At 49.5% G+C, this 18,593-nt stretch overlaps 1 protein-coding gene across 1 annotated transcript; it reads right to left on the reverse strand.

Moving 5' to 3' along the window:
* Positions 1-491: 491 nt before the first annotated feature.
* Positions 492-15,138, reverse strand: SDR42E2 (short chain dehydrogenase/reductase family 42E, member 2). The gene is made up of 11 exons (XM_087729243.1): positions 14,884-15,138; positions 12,422-12,517; positions 11,560-11,617; positions 9,646-9,764; positions 8,283-8,358; positions 6,515-6,597; positions 4,865-5,002; positions 3,176-3,241; positions 2,429-2,492; positions 1,804-1,877; positions 492-755 (listed from the first exon to the last, which is right to left on the reverse strand). The coding sequence occupies exons 1-11, from the start codon at positions 15,136-15,138 to the stop codon at positions 492-494; spliced, it is 1,293 nt and encodes a 430-aa protein (XP_087585369.1).
* Positions 15,139-18,593: the final 3,455 nt, after the last annotated feature.

An 18,593-nucleotide genomic window follows, 5' to 3' on the forward strand; every position in this document is an offset into this window, starting at 1 on the left:
TTTAATTTTTAGCGCCTCGGCACGGTTGACCCAAACATTAGCCAGATGGAGGTACATGGAAATAAAAGTGTCCACACGGGTCCGTTATCTTGATGGCATCCTCCACGTCATACTTAGAGGCTCCATCTTGAGAAGGGGACACCAATCTTGATCCTTGTGGGGGGCTCTTACGGAGCTCGGGTTGGGTGGGGGTGGAGGTGGGGGGCTTAAACATCCCACTTTTGGGCCTTCGTTTTTCTTCCTCATGCAGCCGTGCAAAACCTCTGGAGGATCTCAAGGAAGTTCCGGAGAAGACGGCGGTGTGCAACGTTCCCGTGGCTGCGCTTGGTCGACCCGTCCGTTCGCCGTTTGAGTTTCAGAACAATCATCCTCGCACCCTCTTCGTCCTACCTGTTTGGCCTATGCGTTGGGGGATGACTCCAAAGCCTATGTGCCTCACACTTCCCATCCCCATGTCTCAGGACTGGCAGGCGAGCAATGCCCGCCCCGCCTTACATTTCCAGAAGATAGCGATATTTTTCCCAGGAATCGAGCAGGAAATCTCGGACTTCAGTGAAGTTCATGGACAGTGCGATTATCCCCGCGAGGAGGACTAGTAGAAAAAGGCATTTCCGTAAGAAAAAACTCCTCGGCCGGGGACCCTTTTCCATAAAATGATCCACGCAGTTGGCCAACGAGTACTTTTTTGGGAGGTAGCCGAGGTGGGCCTGAGCTTTATCAATTTTGAAGGTGTGTGTGACACACATATTGTGGACCTGTAAATCGGGAAGAAAGAGATTTATGAAACCCGCCTTTATCCTATTAAAACCAGCCTTTAAAAACCTTCCTCCTCCAAGCCTTGCTTAAAACCTGGCTTAAAATCTAAGTATCTTCCCAGGTCTCGATGCTGATATTTCTCTGATATTTGCTTTGGTGATGTTGGAAAGGATTTGTTGGCAGGATCTCTGCATTTTCCACATTTAACTGTTGCATGATTGGGGTAAAAAAAAAAAATTGAATGGCTTATAAACTGAGCAAATAAACAAACATTGGGTAGAACAGAGCCAACATGCAGGCAAAGGAGGCGGCTGAAAAATCGATCGTGTTCTGACCGAGGCTTCCCAAAGCATGAAGCAAACTCCTTGTCCCGACAAAAAACCCTTTTATTCGTTGACTGTGAATTCTGCTCATTCACATCTAGCAAAGTTTTTCAAGGAGGATTTATAGTCACAGACCTTATCTGGCTTGGAGAGCTGACAGGCAAACCTCTGCAAAACTTGGCAAGGGGAGAGTCACGAACCAATTAAGCAAACTAATTTGTCTCCTGCAAACTCCACTCCGCTTTCGCTCCTCTTTTATTCCCTCTGGGAGGGGCCATTCATCCTCCACCTGTGGCCTTACTCCCTAGTCGACCCCTGTTCTTTAGCTGCTCCCTTCGTCTGGCAACTCTGTGCATGCGCACACTGGGAACAGGCTCCAGCTGTTCCTCTGCCTCACTGATGTCTGACTCCGAAGGCAGCTGATAACTGGCATACGGCCCTGGCCCCCTCTCTGCCTCCAACACAAAGCCCTCCTCAGAGCCTTCCCAAGACTCCAAGACTGGCCCAGGTTCCTCCCCAACCTCCTCACTGTCCGAATCTGCTGCCAGATTCACTGGCGGGCCACAACAGATTGTAGCCTCAGTGTAAAATGGGCAGATCAGACAATTTGAGACCCTTCCTTCCAGGGACACCGAGGGCAAAAAGTTGGCAAACCGAACAACAGTAGTTTCCTGCCACCAAGGAGCCCCTTCGCTCCTTCCCCAATTACTCAATGATGCCTTACTTCATTTTTGGTGATCAGGGGTGGGATTTCCACGATGGGGAACAACAGATTTTGTACTTTTTCCACAACGACAGCTGTGGAAGAGAAAGCAGAGCTCTTGCAGTGATAAGTTTAACAGGAAGCAAAATGCGTGCCCAGCCTCCATCTTTCTTCTTTCCCATCTCTGTCTTACGTACTGGGGGACGGAGGGGCGGGGGGAATCCTATTTTCTAAGAAAATAAATAAATTCAGGACCAACTTGAAAATCTGAAAGAGGTTCATCAGAATGAAGAACTGGCTGTGGTTCAACAGATTAACAGAGCTGGGAGGTACCTTGGAGGTCATCTAGTCCAACCCCCACCCACCCTAGCAGGAGACCCTACACCATTTCTGACAGATGGCTGTCCAGTCTCTTCTTGAAAGCCTCCAGGGATGAAGCTCCCACAACTTCTAAAAACAACTTCCGTTCCATTGCTTGATTGTTCTCACTGTCAGAAAATTTCTCCTTATTTCTAGGTTGAATCTCTCCTTGATCAGTTTCCATCCATTATTCCTTGTCTGGCCTTCAGGGGCTTTGGAGAATAGGTTGACCCTCTTGCGTAGCATTTCAAACCCAGTAAGAAACCAGCATCGAGCCAATGTTTACCTGTTAGATGAACCAGAAAAACAGGAATACGGATCCATGGTTTCTTGTAGCCCAGTCTTTCGAACTGAAAATAAAGGGGAAGACTGATTGGCAAGGACAATTCTTTACTCCAGGAGTCTCCAAACTTGGTCACTAAGTCTTGTGGGCTTCAACTGGCCTAAAAGTAGAAGAGCTGGCAGGGGAATTCTGGGAGACGAACTCCATGAGTCTTAAAGTTGCCAAGAATGGACACTCCTGGACTAAAGGTAGAAGAGCTGGCAGGGGAATTCTGGGAGATGAAGTCAATGAGTCCTAAAATTGCCAAGAATGGACACTCTTAAAGGTAGAAGAGCTGGCAGGGGAATTCTGGGAGTTGAAGTCTACGAGTCTTAAAGCTGCCAAGAATGGACACTCCTGTCCTAAAGATAGAAGAGCTGGCAGGAGAATTCTGGGAGTTGAAGTCTACGAGTCTTAAAGCTGCCAAGAATGGACACTCCTGGTCTAACGATAGAAGAGCTGGCAGGGGAATTCTGGGAGATGAAGTCCATGAGTCTTAAAGTTGCCAAGTTCGGAGACCCCTGTATTAGTCAACAGAGCCAAAATGTAGGGCAGGAAGAAGACAAGAGGTTTTTAACCCACTAAATGGACAATGGAGGAATACCAGGCGGTCACGGAGGTCCAAGGATTGACTGTTCAGGGCCCTCATCTGTGTCTTTCCATCAGCAATTAAACAATGTGCAGAGATCAATTTACAGATCTTGTACTCACCCAGGGCGAGAGCCATTCAAATAGGTTGACCTCTTCCCCGTCGTTGATAAAGTACACCTGGCCACCCTAAAGAAGGACACCGGTGAGGAAGGAAATGCCTTCGAAATGCCTGCGATGCTTCCACACCGTTGCAAACATAAAAAATAGTAGTATATAATATAGCCTTTTATTGTCATTGTACATCATGTATACAACGAAATTGGTTTTAGCCTCACTGGTGCAGTCCATGACGACAAAATACGAACAACATAAATAGTACAACGAATAATCCCCATGCAAGTAATTTGGGGCGGGGGGGGAGAAGAAAGAAAGAAAAAGAAAAACCAGTCATACATTTCCGCGTGTGTGTGGTTGAATTGTGTTTAAGAGTCGGGCAGCCCTAATCTTAAGCATAGGCTATCTGTAATTTCTTAGTCCCGTATTTGTTTTGTGTATAGTCAATCCATTTTTTCCAGTCTCGTTTATATCTCTCATTTGAGTGGTCTTTAAGATATGCCGATATTTTCGCCATCTCGGCTAGGTTTGTGACTTTCAATGTCCATTCTTGAGTTGTAGGCAAGTCTTCCTTCTTCCAGTATTGCGCCACCAACAGTCTTGCTGCCGTTATTAGGTGTAGAACCAAATTAGTCTCTAAATCTAAGCTGCTCAAAGTTAGTGTAACAGGAAGAAGCTGAGTTCAATGCAGAGATGTTATTAATTTCCTTTTTTTTATTATTTCCTTTGTCTTAATACATTTTAGACTGTGTTTGTTAAAAATCTACACCGTGTACGGGCTCTGGGAAGTTGGGGGGGGGGGGAAGGGAGGGGGGTGTTAGGGGGGAGGGGGGATATATAGTATGTGTTAGATTTTAAGGTAATGTGATTGCACTTGTATACTGTTGCTCTATAATTCCACTGTAAAAATAGGATAAGCTGAATATATTAATAGATAGTAGAAATACACCGAAGGGAGGAGTAGAGGGATAGAAGAAAGAGGGGTAGAGAGGGTGGGGGAGAGGACTGGAGGGAGGGTGAGAAGGAAGGGAGGGAGTGTACCGGGAGAGGGGAGTCGTAGAGGGGGAGGGGAAGTAGGATAGAGGGGAAGGATGGAGGGAAGATGGAAAGTTGGAGGGGGGCGAAAGAAAGGGTGTATGGAAAGAGGTACATTGGGTCTTTATTTTGGGGGGTATTATTGACAAGAGGAATGGCTGTGTTTATTGTTTAATGTTATATGACCCTGGTTATGCACAGTATATATGTGACTGTACGAAAATGAAAATGGAAAATAAAAAACACATTTATATATATATATAAAAAAAAAGAGTCGGGCAGCCCAAGGATCGAAACTATTTTTAAACCTATTTGTTTGGCTGGATCTGCTTTGATGTCTTCTGCCCGATGGTCGAAGTGCGAGTCAGTGGGGGAAGCCAGACTCGCTTAATGACTGCAGCAATTGGCTTAGGAACCACTGGCAAAAAACAGTCGTAAAACGGGGCACCGCTCCCTCAACAACGACCTTGCTTAGCAACAGAAATGCTGTTGGGTTCGGTGGTGGTTTTAAGCCGAGGACAACCTGTATGTTAGAATCCCAATTGGGGAAAAACAACAACACCAGAACGATAAGGGGAAAAAATAGGCCTTTAATCAGGGCATAATGGTTACGGGTGAAGCCCACGTTATCTCTGGAAGGCTGGGGTATGAGAAACTCACCGCGACATATTCCATTTCGGGAGTGAGAGCCTTGGCAGCAAGGATGTGGGCTTGAACCAGGTTTTTCACATGGACCCAGTTGGTCAGGACTCCCGGATCGCCGATACGGACGTGGAAAAAACCTCTTTCCAAATTGAGCTGTTGGCAAAACGGGGACATCACAGAGGTGCAGCTAAAGTAGAAGATACGGATGCTTTAAAAAGAAACAACACAGGAAGGGAAAAGCTACCTGAATTCTTTTATCCTTTCTTTTCTTTCCTTTTTTCTTTTTCCTTCCTTTCTTTTCTTTCTCTCTCTTCTTCCCTCCTCACTCCCTTCCTTACTTCTTCCCTCCCTCCCTCTCTTTTTCTTTCTCTCCTTCCTTTTCTGTCTCTCTCCCCTTCTTCCCTCCAACCCTTCCTTTTTCTTTCTCTCTTTTCTTCCTTTCCCTTCTTCTCTCATTCCTTCCTTTTTCCCTTCTCCCCGCCCTCCCTTTTCCTTTCTTTTTCTTTCTCCCTTCCTTTTCTTTCTCTCTCCCTTCTTCCCTCCCACCCTCTCCCTCCTTCCTTTTTCTTTCTCTCTTTTCTTCCTTTTTCCCTTCTTCTCTCATTCCTTCCTTTTTCCCTTCTCCCCCCTCCCTCCTTCCTTTCTTTTTCTTTCTCCCTTCCTTTTCTTTCTCTCTCCCTTCTTCCCTCCCACCCTCTCCCTCCTTCCTTTTTCTTTCTCTCTTTTCTTCCTTTTTCCCTTCTTCTCTCATTCCTTCCTTTTTCCCTTCTCCCCCCTCCCTCCTTCCTTTCTTTTTCTTTCTCCCTTCCTTTTCTTTCTCTCTCCCTTCTTCCCTCCCACCCTCTCCCTCCTTCCTTTTTCTTTCTCTCTTTTCTTCCTTTTTCCCTTCTTCTCTCATTCCTTCCTTTTTCCCTTCTCCCCCCTCCTTCCTTTCTTTTTCTTTCTCCCTTCCTTTTCTTTCTCTCTCCCTTCTTCCCTCCCACCCTCTCCCTCCCACCCTTTTTCTTTCTCTCTTTTCTTCCTTTTTCCCTTCTTCTCTCATTCCTTCCTTTTTCCCGTCTTCTCTCCTTCCCTCCTTCCTTTCTTTCCTTTTTCTTTCTTTTTTTCCTTTCTCTTTCTTTCTTTCTTTCTTTCCTTCTCCCTCTCCCTCTCTCTCTCTTCTTTCTTTCTCCCTCCCCAACATTTAGAGCAGGGTTTCCCAAACTTGGCAACATTGAGATCTGTGGACTTCAACTCCCAGAATTCCCTAGCCATCGCTGGCTAAGAAATTCTGGGAGTTGATAGTCCAGAGACTTTAAAGTTGCCAAGTTTTTTAAAAAAAACAGATTCAAAGCAATCCTGGAGGAGATATATTGATGTATTCTTAGGTGAAGAAAAACGCAGAGTGGATTATGTCACTTTTTCTCCTTTTAAAAAAAATCTAAAATGCAGAGCTAGAAAAACAAAAACTCAATGCCCAACGCTTAATGGCTTCCTCTTCATCTTGCCTGGAGGCCTTATTTACCTGCAGAATAAATCAAGTTCCTTGGTTTATTGTTCAGCCAAGTTTGGCCAGTGCAACCCGTTTGCAAAAGACCTTGTTAGCTTTCCCTGCAAAGGGGCTTCTGTGACACCCCCCACCCCCCACCCCAACTCTTAATCAGGGATGCCCATCAAAATACGTACGGCCAACCGACACAAAGGCTGCAGCTCTTCCGGTCCATAAATATCAGGAGGGCGGATTACACAGGTGTGTAACTTTCCTCCTCCTGTGTAAAGTAAAGCAAGTCAGGATGAATCCTTGAATGTGTGAAATGACCACCTTTAGTCCTTTGGGTGCAATTCCTAGCTCAGTGAAAAGGCGAACCTTTTCAGTACCGAGTGCCCAAACCAGAAGGCGCATGCACTGGGGGGGAGGAGGGGGGGTTCCGGCAGCCACTACTTCCGGTTCGCTCGTGGGCGCCCAGCGGTGTGCAATGAAAAAAAAACGGATATGTGCAATGAACACTTGTGTTGCTGCAGAGAGCCTCCCCCTTTGGGGTCTTTTTCTGTGGGTCGGAGGGGGGCAGAAATTCTGACTTGGGGTCCGCTTCAGCCTCCTGGTGGGGGGCTTTGGGCGAAGGCTGGAGGGAAGAGCCGCTGGTGGCGAAGAGCTGGAGGGCCTCGTTCCAGTGGGACAGCATCATGGCCTGGAACTGGCTGACCATCTCAGCCCGCTGAGCCTCCAGGCGCTGGTCCCTGGCCTTGCACTCCTGCAGGTCCTCCCTCTGCTTGGATAGCCTATGCTCGTAGTCCTCAGTGAGGAGCTTCCGCTGAGCCTCCTTCTCGGTCCGATCCAATTCGAACGGAGCTGTTTTTGCCAACTCTTTCTCCTGGCGGCTGCTTAGCTCCAGCAACTGCTTCCTGTTGGAGCCCTAAAGAGCCTGGGCGTGCAGGGGAGGGGCGAATAGTGAGGCGCCCCTCAACGTGAGTGACATCAAGTTGGCCACACCCCACCCAGTCACAATCACCACCTAGCCACTCCCACCCAGCCGATCATTGGGCAGATCACATTAGTGGTCGGCGGGATTTAAAATTATGAATTTAGTGGTCCCTTAGGTCCGAAAGGGTTAGGGTTAGGGTAGACTAACCAGTTGATGTAATGATTGATTTAGATTTAGATTTAGTTTATTTGTATGCCGCCCTTCTCCGGGAGGGACTCAGGGCAGCGAACAACTCAGAAGGGGAAAAGGGGACACAAACACAATACACGTAATTAAAATACACAAGAGTCATACAGCCATACAAGTCGAGAGGGGAGGGGAACTCATCAACCCCAGGCCTGCCGGCACAGCCAGGTTTTGACGGCTTTCCGGAAGGCCTGGAGAGGGGTGAGGGTCCGAATCTCCGCGGGGAGTTCGTTCCAAAGGGCCGGAGCTGCTACAGAGAAGGCCCTCCCCCGGGTGGTAGCCAGATGGCATTGGCTGGTAGACGGAACCCGGAGGAGGCCTAATCTGTGCGATCTAACGGGTCTATGGGAGGTAATTGGCAGCAGGCGGTCTCTCAAGTACCCAGGTCCAATACCATGAAGGGCTTTATAAGTGACGACTAGCACTTTGAAGCGTATCCGGAGACCGATCGGTAGCCAGTGCAGCTCGCGGAGGATAGGTGTAACGTGGGTGTACCGAGGTGCACCCACGATCGCTCGCGCGGCTGCATTCTGGATGAGTTGTAGTCTCCGAATACTCTTCAAAGGCTGCCCCATGTAGAGCGCATTGCAGTAGTTGGAAGGAGCTTGGGAGACAGGATTAAGAGACACAGGCTAGACAAGACTCAGATAAGAGGCAGCTGAGCCCACAGAAGGAAGGAATGGGAAGTGGTAAACAACCCTCCCTAGTTTCTTGGACCGTAAAGGTGCGGGGGGGGAAAGAGATGAAGGGCACAATTTCACACGCAGAAATTTGCCGAGAAGCACCTGGCAGGAATGATCCATTAGCCGCCAAGACCATTTGTTCTGCGATGGCTTTCGTCCGGGAATATTCATTAACTTGCTAAAAGAGAAAGAGAGAGAGAGATTCAAAAGCCATACAACAACAACAATAACAACAACAACAACAACCACCTGGCTTCAGAATTGCAATTTGCCTTCTTGCACCTTCCAAAATGCTTCGAGTAACTGGAGTGCACACTTTGCACGCTTGTGCAAAATTTTCAACCTGGACATAAATCAACTGCTCATTTCTGTCCCTTCAGCCCACAGGAGGTTCGAATCCAACTCCCCATTTCATCCCGATGCTTGAAAGTTACAGGCAGTCCTCGGCTTACGGCCATTCGTTTAACGACTGTTCAAAGTTACAGCAGGGCCGAACTCAATCACTTACAACCAGTCCTGGCACTTACAACCTATGATCATTTAATTGAAATCCGGACTCTTGGAAACTGGCACGCACTTACGACGGTTGCCCTGTCCCGGGGTCGTGGGATCACTATCTGCAACCTTGTGGCTTCCGACAAGCAAGTTCAACGGGGGAAGCCGGATTCACTTAACGGCCACTTGATTCGTTTAACGACGTGACCAAAAAAAGGCTCCAAAATCAGGCGTGACTTACTTAATGACTGCTTCTCTTCGCCCCGGAGGTTCCAGTCCCAATTGCGGTCATAGGTTGAGGCCAGTGGTGGGTTTCAAATGTTTTTAGAACCTCTTATGTAGGTGTGGCCTGCTTTGTGGGAGTGGCTTGCGGGCCATGTGACTGGGTGGGAGTGGCTTGCCAGCCATGCAGCTGGGTGGGAGTGGCCAACTTGTAAAATGTGGTGAAACTCACTTAACAACGCTCTTGCTTAGCAACCAAAATGTTGGCTCAGAAACTCTGGCATTTGAAGCACGCAAGTCTTAAAGCTGTCAAGTTACAAGTTGCACCCCTAACCCTTTAGAAAAAAAAAATCCCCAGGGGTGTTCAAACTTGACAGCTTTAAGACTTGTGGACTTCAACTCCCAGAATTCCTCCTCCAGTCATGTTGGCTCAGGAACTCTGGCACTGAAGCATGCAAGTCTTAAAGCTGTCAAGTTACAAGACCCTTGCACCCCTAACCCTTTAGAAAAAAAACCCAGGGGTGTTCAAACTTGACAGCTTTAAGACTTGTGGACTTCAACTCCCAGAATTCCTCCTCTTGCTCTTCATCTTGATGATGTGCGGATGGGCGTGGGGTGGAGGGAGCTGGAACCGGTTCTAAACGGCACTGTAGATTTGTGGAACCTCTTCTATAGAAGAGGTTAGAACTGGCAGGAACCCATCTCTGGTTGAGGCCCACCTGTAATTTATTTCAGCCGGAAGACGTACCTGCTCTAAAGGAACATAGGATACGGTGGCTTCGTTGCCGTCCACGATCGTTTCTCCTGCAAAAACCACATTGACGGTGCTGGTGTAGATCAACCTGGGGATTCTTCGCCGCTTGCAAACTGGGGAGGAACAGAAAGGGACAAGGTTGGGGGTGCAAATCACGCCACATGACCCAAAGGTGGTGGAAGGGCAAGAGGTTGAAGGAGTGAGCCACTGTTGCATCAAACCTGGAAGATAAAGGGGAGCTGATCAGGGTTGACTTCAAAACCTCAAGCGAGGCAGAGCTGGGGGAAAATGTATTGGGATGAGAGACCACCAGGAGATCTCCGGACTATCGGTTCATCTGAGAAGTGGGAAAGTATTGGGCGAGAAGATGAAGGGGAAATTAATTTTGGCAAGGGTAGGGATGTTTCCAGGATGACACCGAGAGTTGGCTTTCAACTTGAAAGACATTTTGTTTTAATTGTGTCGCAGGAAAAATAATTGGCTGGTAGACTATTTTTATTGGTGGGGGGGGGGTTTAAATTGTGGATATGCAAAGGAAAGCTAGAAGTTTGGAGTCAATGTGGGTGTTCTGAGCTAGGCTTCCCCAAAAAGCACGAGGCAGATTCCTGGTCCCGACAAACCCCCTTTTATTAAACGAATGTGAATTCCTCTCCTTCACATTCAGTGAAGGCCTGGCAAACAGTCTTTCAAAGGAATATTCATGACCACAGACCTTATCTATCTTGGAAAGCCGCCATGTCAATATTTTCCAAATGAGGTGCTGTGCAAGGAAAGACTTGGGCACAGAGTCTCTGAGATTCACGGACAGATCTTCACACTCCTGAAACGAATCTAACGACCAAACGAATGGATTGTTTCCTGCAGAAGTCCCCTCCCCTTTCGCTCCTCTTTTATTTCCTCTGGGAAATAATTCATCGTCCACCTGTGGCCTTACTCCCAGTCGACCCCTGTTCTTCAGCTGTTCCCTTTGTCCGGCAGCTCTGTGCATGCGCACACTGGGAACAGGCTCCAGCTGTTCTTCTGCCTCACTGATGTCTGACTCTGAAGGCAGCTGATAACTGTCAGACGGCCCTGGCCCCCTCTCTACCTCTGACACAGAGCCCTCCTCAGAGCCTTCCCCAGACTCCAGGACTGGCCCATGTTCCTCCCCAGCCTCCTCACTGTCCGAATCTGCTGCCAGCCCCGATGGCCGCTGGCGGGCCACAACAAGCTTGGTCTCCTCTAAATAGTTCAATCCTGAATTTGATTTGATTTGATTTACTGCATTTCTATGCCGCCCTATTCCCAGAGGGACTCAGGGCGGCTCACAAATCAAAGTAAGGGGGGGGGGATACAAACAGGAGGAAAACAACAGACAAACAACAACAACAATTTAAAAACAATCAACAACCACACAATTCGAGCAGGGTCAGCCCCTGTCGGAACAACCAGGTTTTAAGGGCTTTGCGGAAAGCCTGAAGGGTGGTGAGGGTCTGAATCTCCATGGGGAGCTCGTTCCAGAGGGCCAGAGCAGCCACAGAGAAGGCCCTCCTCCGGGTGGTAGCCAATCGGCATTGGCCGGTAGATGGAATTCGGAGGAGGCCTAGTCTGTGGGATCTAATAGGTCTGTTGGAGGTAATTGGCAGCAGGCGGTCTCTCAAGTACCCAGGTCCAATACCATGAAGGGCTTTATAAGTGACGACTAGCGCCTTGAAGCGTGTCCGGAGCCCAACAGGCAGCCAGTGCAGCTCGCGGAGGATAGGTGTTACGTGGGTGTACCGGGGTGCACCCACAATCGCTCGCGCGGCTGCATTCTGGACAAGCTGAAGTCTCCGAATGCTCTTCAAGGGCTGCCCCATTGGGCCAGCAAAAGTTCTTTTTTTGTTGCCTACCATCACCACAACCACACACAAAACACCATGTACCCACCTTCAAGGACGATTCCGGTCCCTCCGATGTTGACCGACCGAATGCGTTTCCTGTGTAACTGGGTGAAGAGGAAGAACCACAATGTCACAACACACAACACAGAAAAGGACTTGCTCCATTCCAGTGTTTCTTAAGCTCCGTCCCTTTAAGATGGGTGGACTTCAACTCCCAGAATTCCCCGGGGCAAGGGAATTCTGGGAGTTGAAGTCCATGCGTCTTAAAGAGACTGAGGTTGAGAAGCACGGCTCTATTTATTCCCTCTGTATTTCCTGAACGGTTACGGGAGAAGGTCCTAGAAGGGCTTTTGAAATGTTGCGTTTCTTTTTCGTGTTGGATCAACTGTCCAGATTTATTTGCTGACCTTCAAGTCAGTCTTGACTCCAATCTGAACAAGTCCCTGCTGTTAGGAAGCATACCTAATGCTTTTTCCTCCTTCTAGTTTCCCCAGAAATTATATATATCCCCCCGCAAAAAAAAAACAGTCCTTTGAGGTGGATTAGACTGCGAGTACATAATTAACCCAAAGTCACCCAGCTGGCTTTCATGCCTAAGATAAGACTTGGTTCTCATCACCTGCTGGTGATTGGCCCAAAGTCACCCAGTTGGCTTTCATGCCTATGACTGGACTAGAACTCACTGTCTCCTGGTTATTGGCTCAAAATCACCCAGGCGACTTTCATGCCTAAGATAAGACTTGGTTCTCATCACCTGCTGGTGATTGGCCCAAAGTCACCCAGCTGGCTTTCACGCCTACAGCAGGACTAGAACTCACCCTCCCCTGGTTTCAGAATAAGCTTCCCCCATCTTCAAGAGAGCCGGCATCGTTTGCAAAACTCCAGAAGGAAAATCAAGCTGGACTCACTTGTTTTATGCCGGTCATCCCATACGAGGCTGCGTGGATGAGACAATCCACCCCTTCGCAGACTGAATACAAGTCACTAAAATTTCTCACGTCCGACTGTAAAGCAGGAGAAAACTTGTATGAGTGTCTTATTGTATTGTATTGTATTGTATTGTAATTATTTGTATGCCGCCCTTCTCCGGGAGGACTCAGGGCAGCGAACAATTCAAGGGGGAAAAAAGGGGGAACATAAAAGACAAAATACAAATAATAAAAGTGGACAACAGTCGCACAACCATACATGTCGAGAGGGGAGGGGAACTCATCACCCCCAGGCCTGCCGGCAAAGCCAGGTTTTGACGGCTTTTCGGAAGGCCTGGAGAGAGGTGAGGGTCCGAATCCCTGCGGGGAGTTTGTTCCAGAGGGCCGGAGCTGCCACAGAGAAGGCCCTCCCCTGGGTAATAGCCAGGTGGCATTGGCTGGTAGATGGCACCCGGAGGAGGCCAACCCTGTGAGATCTAATGGGTCTGTCGGAGGTACGGTAATTGGCCTGTGGGAGGTAATTGGCAGCAGGCGGTCTCTCAAGTACCCAGATCCAATACCATGAAGGGCTTTATAAGTTACGACTATAAGTTATTGGAGGACAAGGGTCCATTTTTCCCCCAGGCGGGGCTCATAAAACAGCCTATCGGACTTCAACTATAACTCCCAGAACCGTCTTTTGCACGTCGGCTGAAGAATTTAAAGCTCTCCCTGGATTGGGGGCCCCAATTTATTTGAAGGTCAGTCTTTTCTCAGTCACATCTATCCGACCCACCGGAGCAGGGAAGTAGGGATTGTTGTGGGTCCCCTATTTTAAGGAGCTCCACCTGATGGGACCCAGAAGAAGGGCCTTCTCTGCGGTGGCTCCCTCCCTGTGGAAGATCCTTCCCACAGAGAAAGGATTGGCGCCATTTTGATACCCTTTTGGAAGACCTGAAGACCTGGTTTGGCCAACCAGCCTGGGGGACCACAGAGAGGGATGGAGCCTATCAAGGGGCTCATTTGATTGTTGTTGTTGTTGTTGTTGTTGTTGTTGTGTATGTGTGTGTGTGTGTGTGTGTGTTGAAATTCAAAAATTTTCCCTGCCGGTTCTGTGGGCGTGGTGGGCGTGGCTTGGTGGTCATATGACTGGGTGGGCGTGGCTTGGTGGTCATATGACTAGGTGGGCGTGGCTTGGTGGTCATGTGACTGAGTGGGCGTGGTTGCACAACTGACTCACAACACACAATGCAAAAGCAGCTGGACTTCACACAAAAATGCCCCCCCCCACTGCAACAAGCAGGGACCTCACAGAGTCACCGAGAGCTCAAAAAACCCAACTATCACACTTCACACAAAAATAACACAAAAGCCGCACAACGGACAGACACAATGCAAAAGCAGCTGGACTTCACACAAAATGCCCCTCCCGCAACAAGCAGGGACCTCACAGAGTCAGTGAGAGCACACAAAAAAAAAACCCAACTATCACACTTTACACAAAAACAACACAAAAGCCGCACAACGGACTCACACACAAAGCAGCTGGACTTCACACAAAAATGCCCCCCCCCCTGCAACAAGCAGGAAGGGTTTGTTGGGGTTTTGATTATGGGGGTTTGTTTCTGCAAGCCAGCCGGAGTAATCATGCACGACTTGGGCCGCCCCATCAATTTTCTTAATGAATAAAATAAATAAAAATATATTCCTGGGAGTTGAAGTCCGCCCCTCTTAAAAGCTGCCGTTGGAAATTCTGACTGGCAAGCCTCATGTTTAGCTTTCGATGGGAGCTCAGAGGCCAAACGACACAAGGGGTTGGCAACCTTACATCGGCAGTAAACACAGGTTTTTGGCCCGCCAGTGGCCATCGGAGCTGGTAGAAGACCAGCGAGGAGGTTGGGGAGGAACATAATCCAATCCTGGAGTCTGGGGGACGAGGGCTCTGCATTGGAGGCAGAGAGGGGGCCAGGGCTATCTGGCAGTTCTCAGCTGCCTTCGGGGCTAGTCAACAGTGAGGCAGAGGAACAGCTGGAGCCTGTTCCCAGTGTGCACATGCCAGAAGGAAAGAACAGCTCAGAAATCAGGGTTGACTTGGGAGTAAAGTCACGGGTGGATGGTGAATGGCCCCTCCCATAGGATATAGAAGAGGAGCGAAAGGGGCTTTTGCAGGAAACAATTCACTCATTCAGATTCGTTCCAGGAGTGTGAAGATCTGTCCGTGAATCTCAGAGACTCTGTGCCCAAGTCTTTCCTTGCACAGCACCTCATTTTGAAAATATTGACCTGGCAGCTTTCCAAGATAGATAAGGTCTGTGGTCAGAAATGCTCCTTTGAAAGACGGTTTGCTGAGTGTAAAGGAGAGGAATTCACATTCGTTTAATAAAAAGGGGTTTTGACGGGACCAGGATTCTGCCTCGTGCTTTTTTTTGGGGGGGGGGGGGAAAGCCTGGGTCAGAACATACCTTGATTAATATTATTCCCTTTGGAATGTCCCAGATTGGCGAGTTAAAATCGTACAAAATGACTCTGGTCCCCGATTTAGCCAGAGCGCAGCCGAGCGTAAAGCCGAGATAACCGGCGCCTCCGGTTATGACCGCCTTGTCGCTGATTTTCTTCCACGTCAGCGCCAGGATTTCAGGAGCGTTTTCCACAATTTTGCCATCCTCCTTGTTGCATTTGTAGAAGCGGCTGGGTTTCGGGTCGCGAGGCTTCTCCATTCCAGGCTGGGAAGATGGCAGAGGCCCCAAGTCTCCACCCAGAGGGGCAAAGAGGTCACCTGCTCCTCACCTGCCCCAGGTGGAATAAGAGGAATCAGACATTATTTGATCTTTCAAGGAGAATATGCGTCACTCAGGTTGAAATGAGGGGACTGGGGTGCTCTCCGAGGGAGGAGAGAGGAGAGAGAAGAGGGAAAGAGAAGAGGGAGAGAAAGAGAGGGGGGAGGGAGAGGGAGGGAGAAGGAGGGAGGGGAAGAGAGGGGGAGGGAGAAAAAGAGGGAAGGACAGACAGAGATAGGGAAAGAGGTAAAGGAGAAAGGAAAGGAGAGGGAGGGCGGAGGAAAGGGGAGGGAGAGAAGAAGATGGAGAGAGATGAGGAAGGGGAGATGAATGGGAAAAAGGAGAGGGGGAGGAAGGGGAGGGAGAGAGGGAAGGGAAGGAGGGGAAGGGAGAGGGGAGGAGAGAGAAAGAGGGAGGGGAAGGAAAGGAGAGGCAGGGGAAGGAGAGAGGGACTGAGAGAGAGAGTGAAAGGGAGAGAGAGAGGGATGAAAGGAGGGGGGGAGAGAAGGAAATGGAGAGAGATGGGGAAGGAGAGGTGAATGGGGAAAAGGAGAGGGGGAGGAAGGGGAGGGAGAGAGGGAAGGGAAGGAGGGGAAGGGAGAGGGGAAGTGAGAGAAAGAGGGAGGGGAAGGAAGAGGGAGGCGGGGATGGGGAAAGAGGGGAAGGAGAGAGGGACTGAGAGAGAGGGAGAGTGAAAGGGAGAGAGGGAGGGATGAGGGGAAGGGAGGGAGAGAGGAAGAGAGAGGGAGGGATGAGGGAAGAGGCGAGGGAGAGAGGGAAGGGAGAAGGACACAGAGAGATGAATGGGGAAAAGGAGAGGGCAGGAAACTTAGAGGAAGAGGGAAAGGAGGAGAGATGGGAGGAGAGGGAGAGGGATGGGGAAAAGGAGAGGGGGAGAGAGAGAAGGACAAAGAAGAACAGAGGGAGAGATGAACGAGGAAAGAGGGGAGAGATTGAAGGAGAGATGAAAGGACAGGTAGAGGAGGAGAGGGGAAGAGAGGAATAGGGGAAGGAGAGAGGGAGGGAGGGAGGAAGAGAAAAACCCCGATTTCTCCCTTTAACTAACGAACCCTCCGCGGGGGAGTTTGAGTTTCACCAACTCCGAAGCGATCAGTTTCCGTTTACCCTGGGCGGGCAGCGAAGCCGGGCGCCCCCTCCCCAAATTGCCCCCCCCCCCCGGAAGGCGATCAGCTCCAGCCGCTTCTCTCCTGAGCGGCGGAGACCCCCCCCCGGCGGCTCATATCACCCCCCCACCATCAAGGTAGCCACGCCGAGCCATCCAGGGGCCGCGGCGGTCGTGGGGCGGTGGTCGTGGGAGAGAGAGGGAGGGGCGCGCAAGCTAGAAGCGAACCTAACGCCCGCTCGGCTGCGCGCAGGGTCCGCGCGCCGTATATCTGGGATCCGAAGCGCACTCCAGCAGAAGCGAGGCTCCGACACGCGTGTCTGCGCGCGGGCGTGGGAACTGCGCGTGTTCTTATCCCTTTGGACCTCCAGGATCCCGGGGTGGGTCGGGGGGGGGGGCTTTGAAAAAGGCAGGGGGGGGAGGCGTCTTCTTGGGAGGGGCGGAAAAGGACGGCTCCCAGGAAGGCATCAAGAGTTTTGAGCTAATGAAAAGAGACTTGGATCAACCGGTTGAGGATATTTTTATTCCGAATCAAGGCAGGTCAAAAGGTGGAGTTGGGTTGGATGGCATTTCCTAAGATCCGTGTTTAATAGTTTACATCAATTAGTCAATGTATCTTCTTTTCCATGGACTGGAAGTCTTCTTCTGCTGTGATTATTAACATTCGGCCAACTTACTAGTCCACTTGAGGAAGGTAAGCCAAGTTAATGGTCCACTTGAGCAACCTTAAGCCAAGTTACTAGTCCACTTTTGAGAGTAAAGTTCAGCCAAGTTACTAGTCCACTTGAGGAACATTAAGGTAAGCCAAGTTACTGGTCCACTTGAGCAACCTTAAGCCAAGTTACTAGTCCACGTTTGAGAGTAAAGTTCAGCCAAGTTACTAGTCCACTTGAGGAACGTTAAGGTAAGCCAAGTTAATGGTCCACTTGAGCAACCTTAAGCCAAGTTACTAGTCCACTTTTGAGAGTAAAGTTCAGCCAAGTTACAAGTCCACTTGAGGAACGTTAAGGTAAGCCAAGTTAATGGTCCACTTGAGCAACCTTAAGCCAAGTTACTAGTCCACTTTTGAGAGTAAAGTTCAGCCAAGTTACTAGTCCACTTGAGGAACATTAAGGTAAGCCAAGTTAATGGTCCACTTGAGGAACGTTAAGGTAAGCCAAGTTAATGGTCCACTTGAGCAACCTTAAGCCAAGTTACTAGTCCACGTTTGAGAGTAAAGTTCAGCCAAGTTACTAGTCCACTTGAGGAACGTTAAGGTAAGCCAAGTTAATGGTCCACTTGAGCAACCTTAAGCCAAGTTACTAGTCCACTTGAGGAACGTTAAGGTAAGCCAAGTTAATGGTCCACTTGAGCAACCTTAAGCCAAGTTACTAGTTCACTTTTGAGGGCTGGGCAGGCAACCTTCCAAGAGGCAGCGCTCCGGATTTTCTGTCCTCCAATTAGTTCTCCAATTCTGTCTTCCAACCCACACACGCACGCACACATGCGTGCACACACACACACACACCACACTCCAGGATAAACTGGTGTTTCTTGACCTTCAGAATTTGAAGATGGGTGGACTGTGCTGGCTGGGGAATTCTGGGAGTGGGAGTCCACACATTTCCTGAAGTTGAGAAAGACTCTGCTATTAATATATCATTCTGGTTGGATCCCTGGATAATACCAGGATCTGTTGGGATGAGGATGGGAGTGCAAAAATCCACAACCTCCTGCACACCACGATTTTGGAAGAGAGGGCTGGCCTTGCCTTGGAGGGAGGGAGAGAGAAAGAGAGGGGGAGGGGAAGAGAGAGGAGAAAGAGAGGGGGAGGGGGAGAAAGTGAGAGACAGAGAGGGAGGGAGGGAGGGAGGGCGGGGAAGAGAAAGAGGAGAGAGGGAGAAAGAGAACAAAAGAGAAAGGGAGGGAGGGGAAGAGAGAGAGGTAGAAACGGGGAGGGAGAAAGTGAGAGGGAGGGAGGGGGAGAGAGAAAGTGAGAGAGAAAGAGAGAGAGAGAGAAAGGAAGTGAGGGGGAGAGAGAAAGAGCAAGAGAAAGAGAGGGAGGGGAAGAGAGAGGGGGAGAAAGAGAGAGGGAGAAAGAGAAAGAGGGAGGGGAAGAGAGGGGGAGAAAGGGGGAGAAAGAGAGAGGGAGAAAGTGAGAGACAGAGGGAGGGAGGGGAAGAGAGGGGGAGAAAGAGAGGGGGGAGAGAGAGGAGGAGAAAGAGAGAGGGAGAAAGAGAGAAAGAGAGGGAGGGGGAAAGAGGGGGAGAGGGAGAAAGTGAGAGACAGAGGG

Source organism: Thamnophis sirtalis, unplaced genomic scaffold (assembly GCF_051295495.1).
Source record: "Thamnophis sirtalis isolate CommonGarterSnake01/CBP01778 unplaced genomic scaffold, rThaSir2_p1.2 scaffold_14, whole genome shotgun sequence".
Lineage (NCBI taxonomy): Eukaryota > Metazoa > Chordata > Lepidosauria > Squamata > Natricidae > Thamnophis > Thamnophis sirtalis.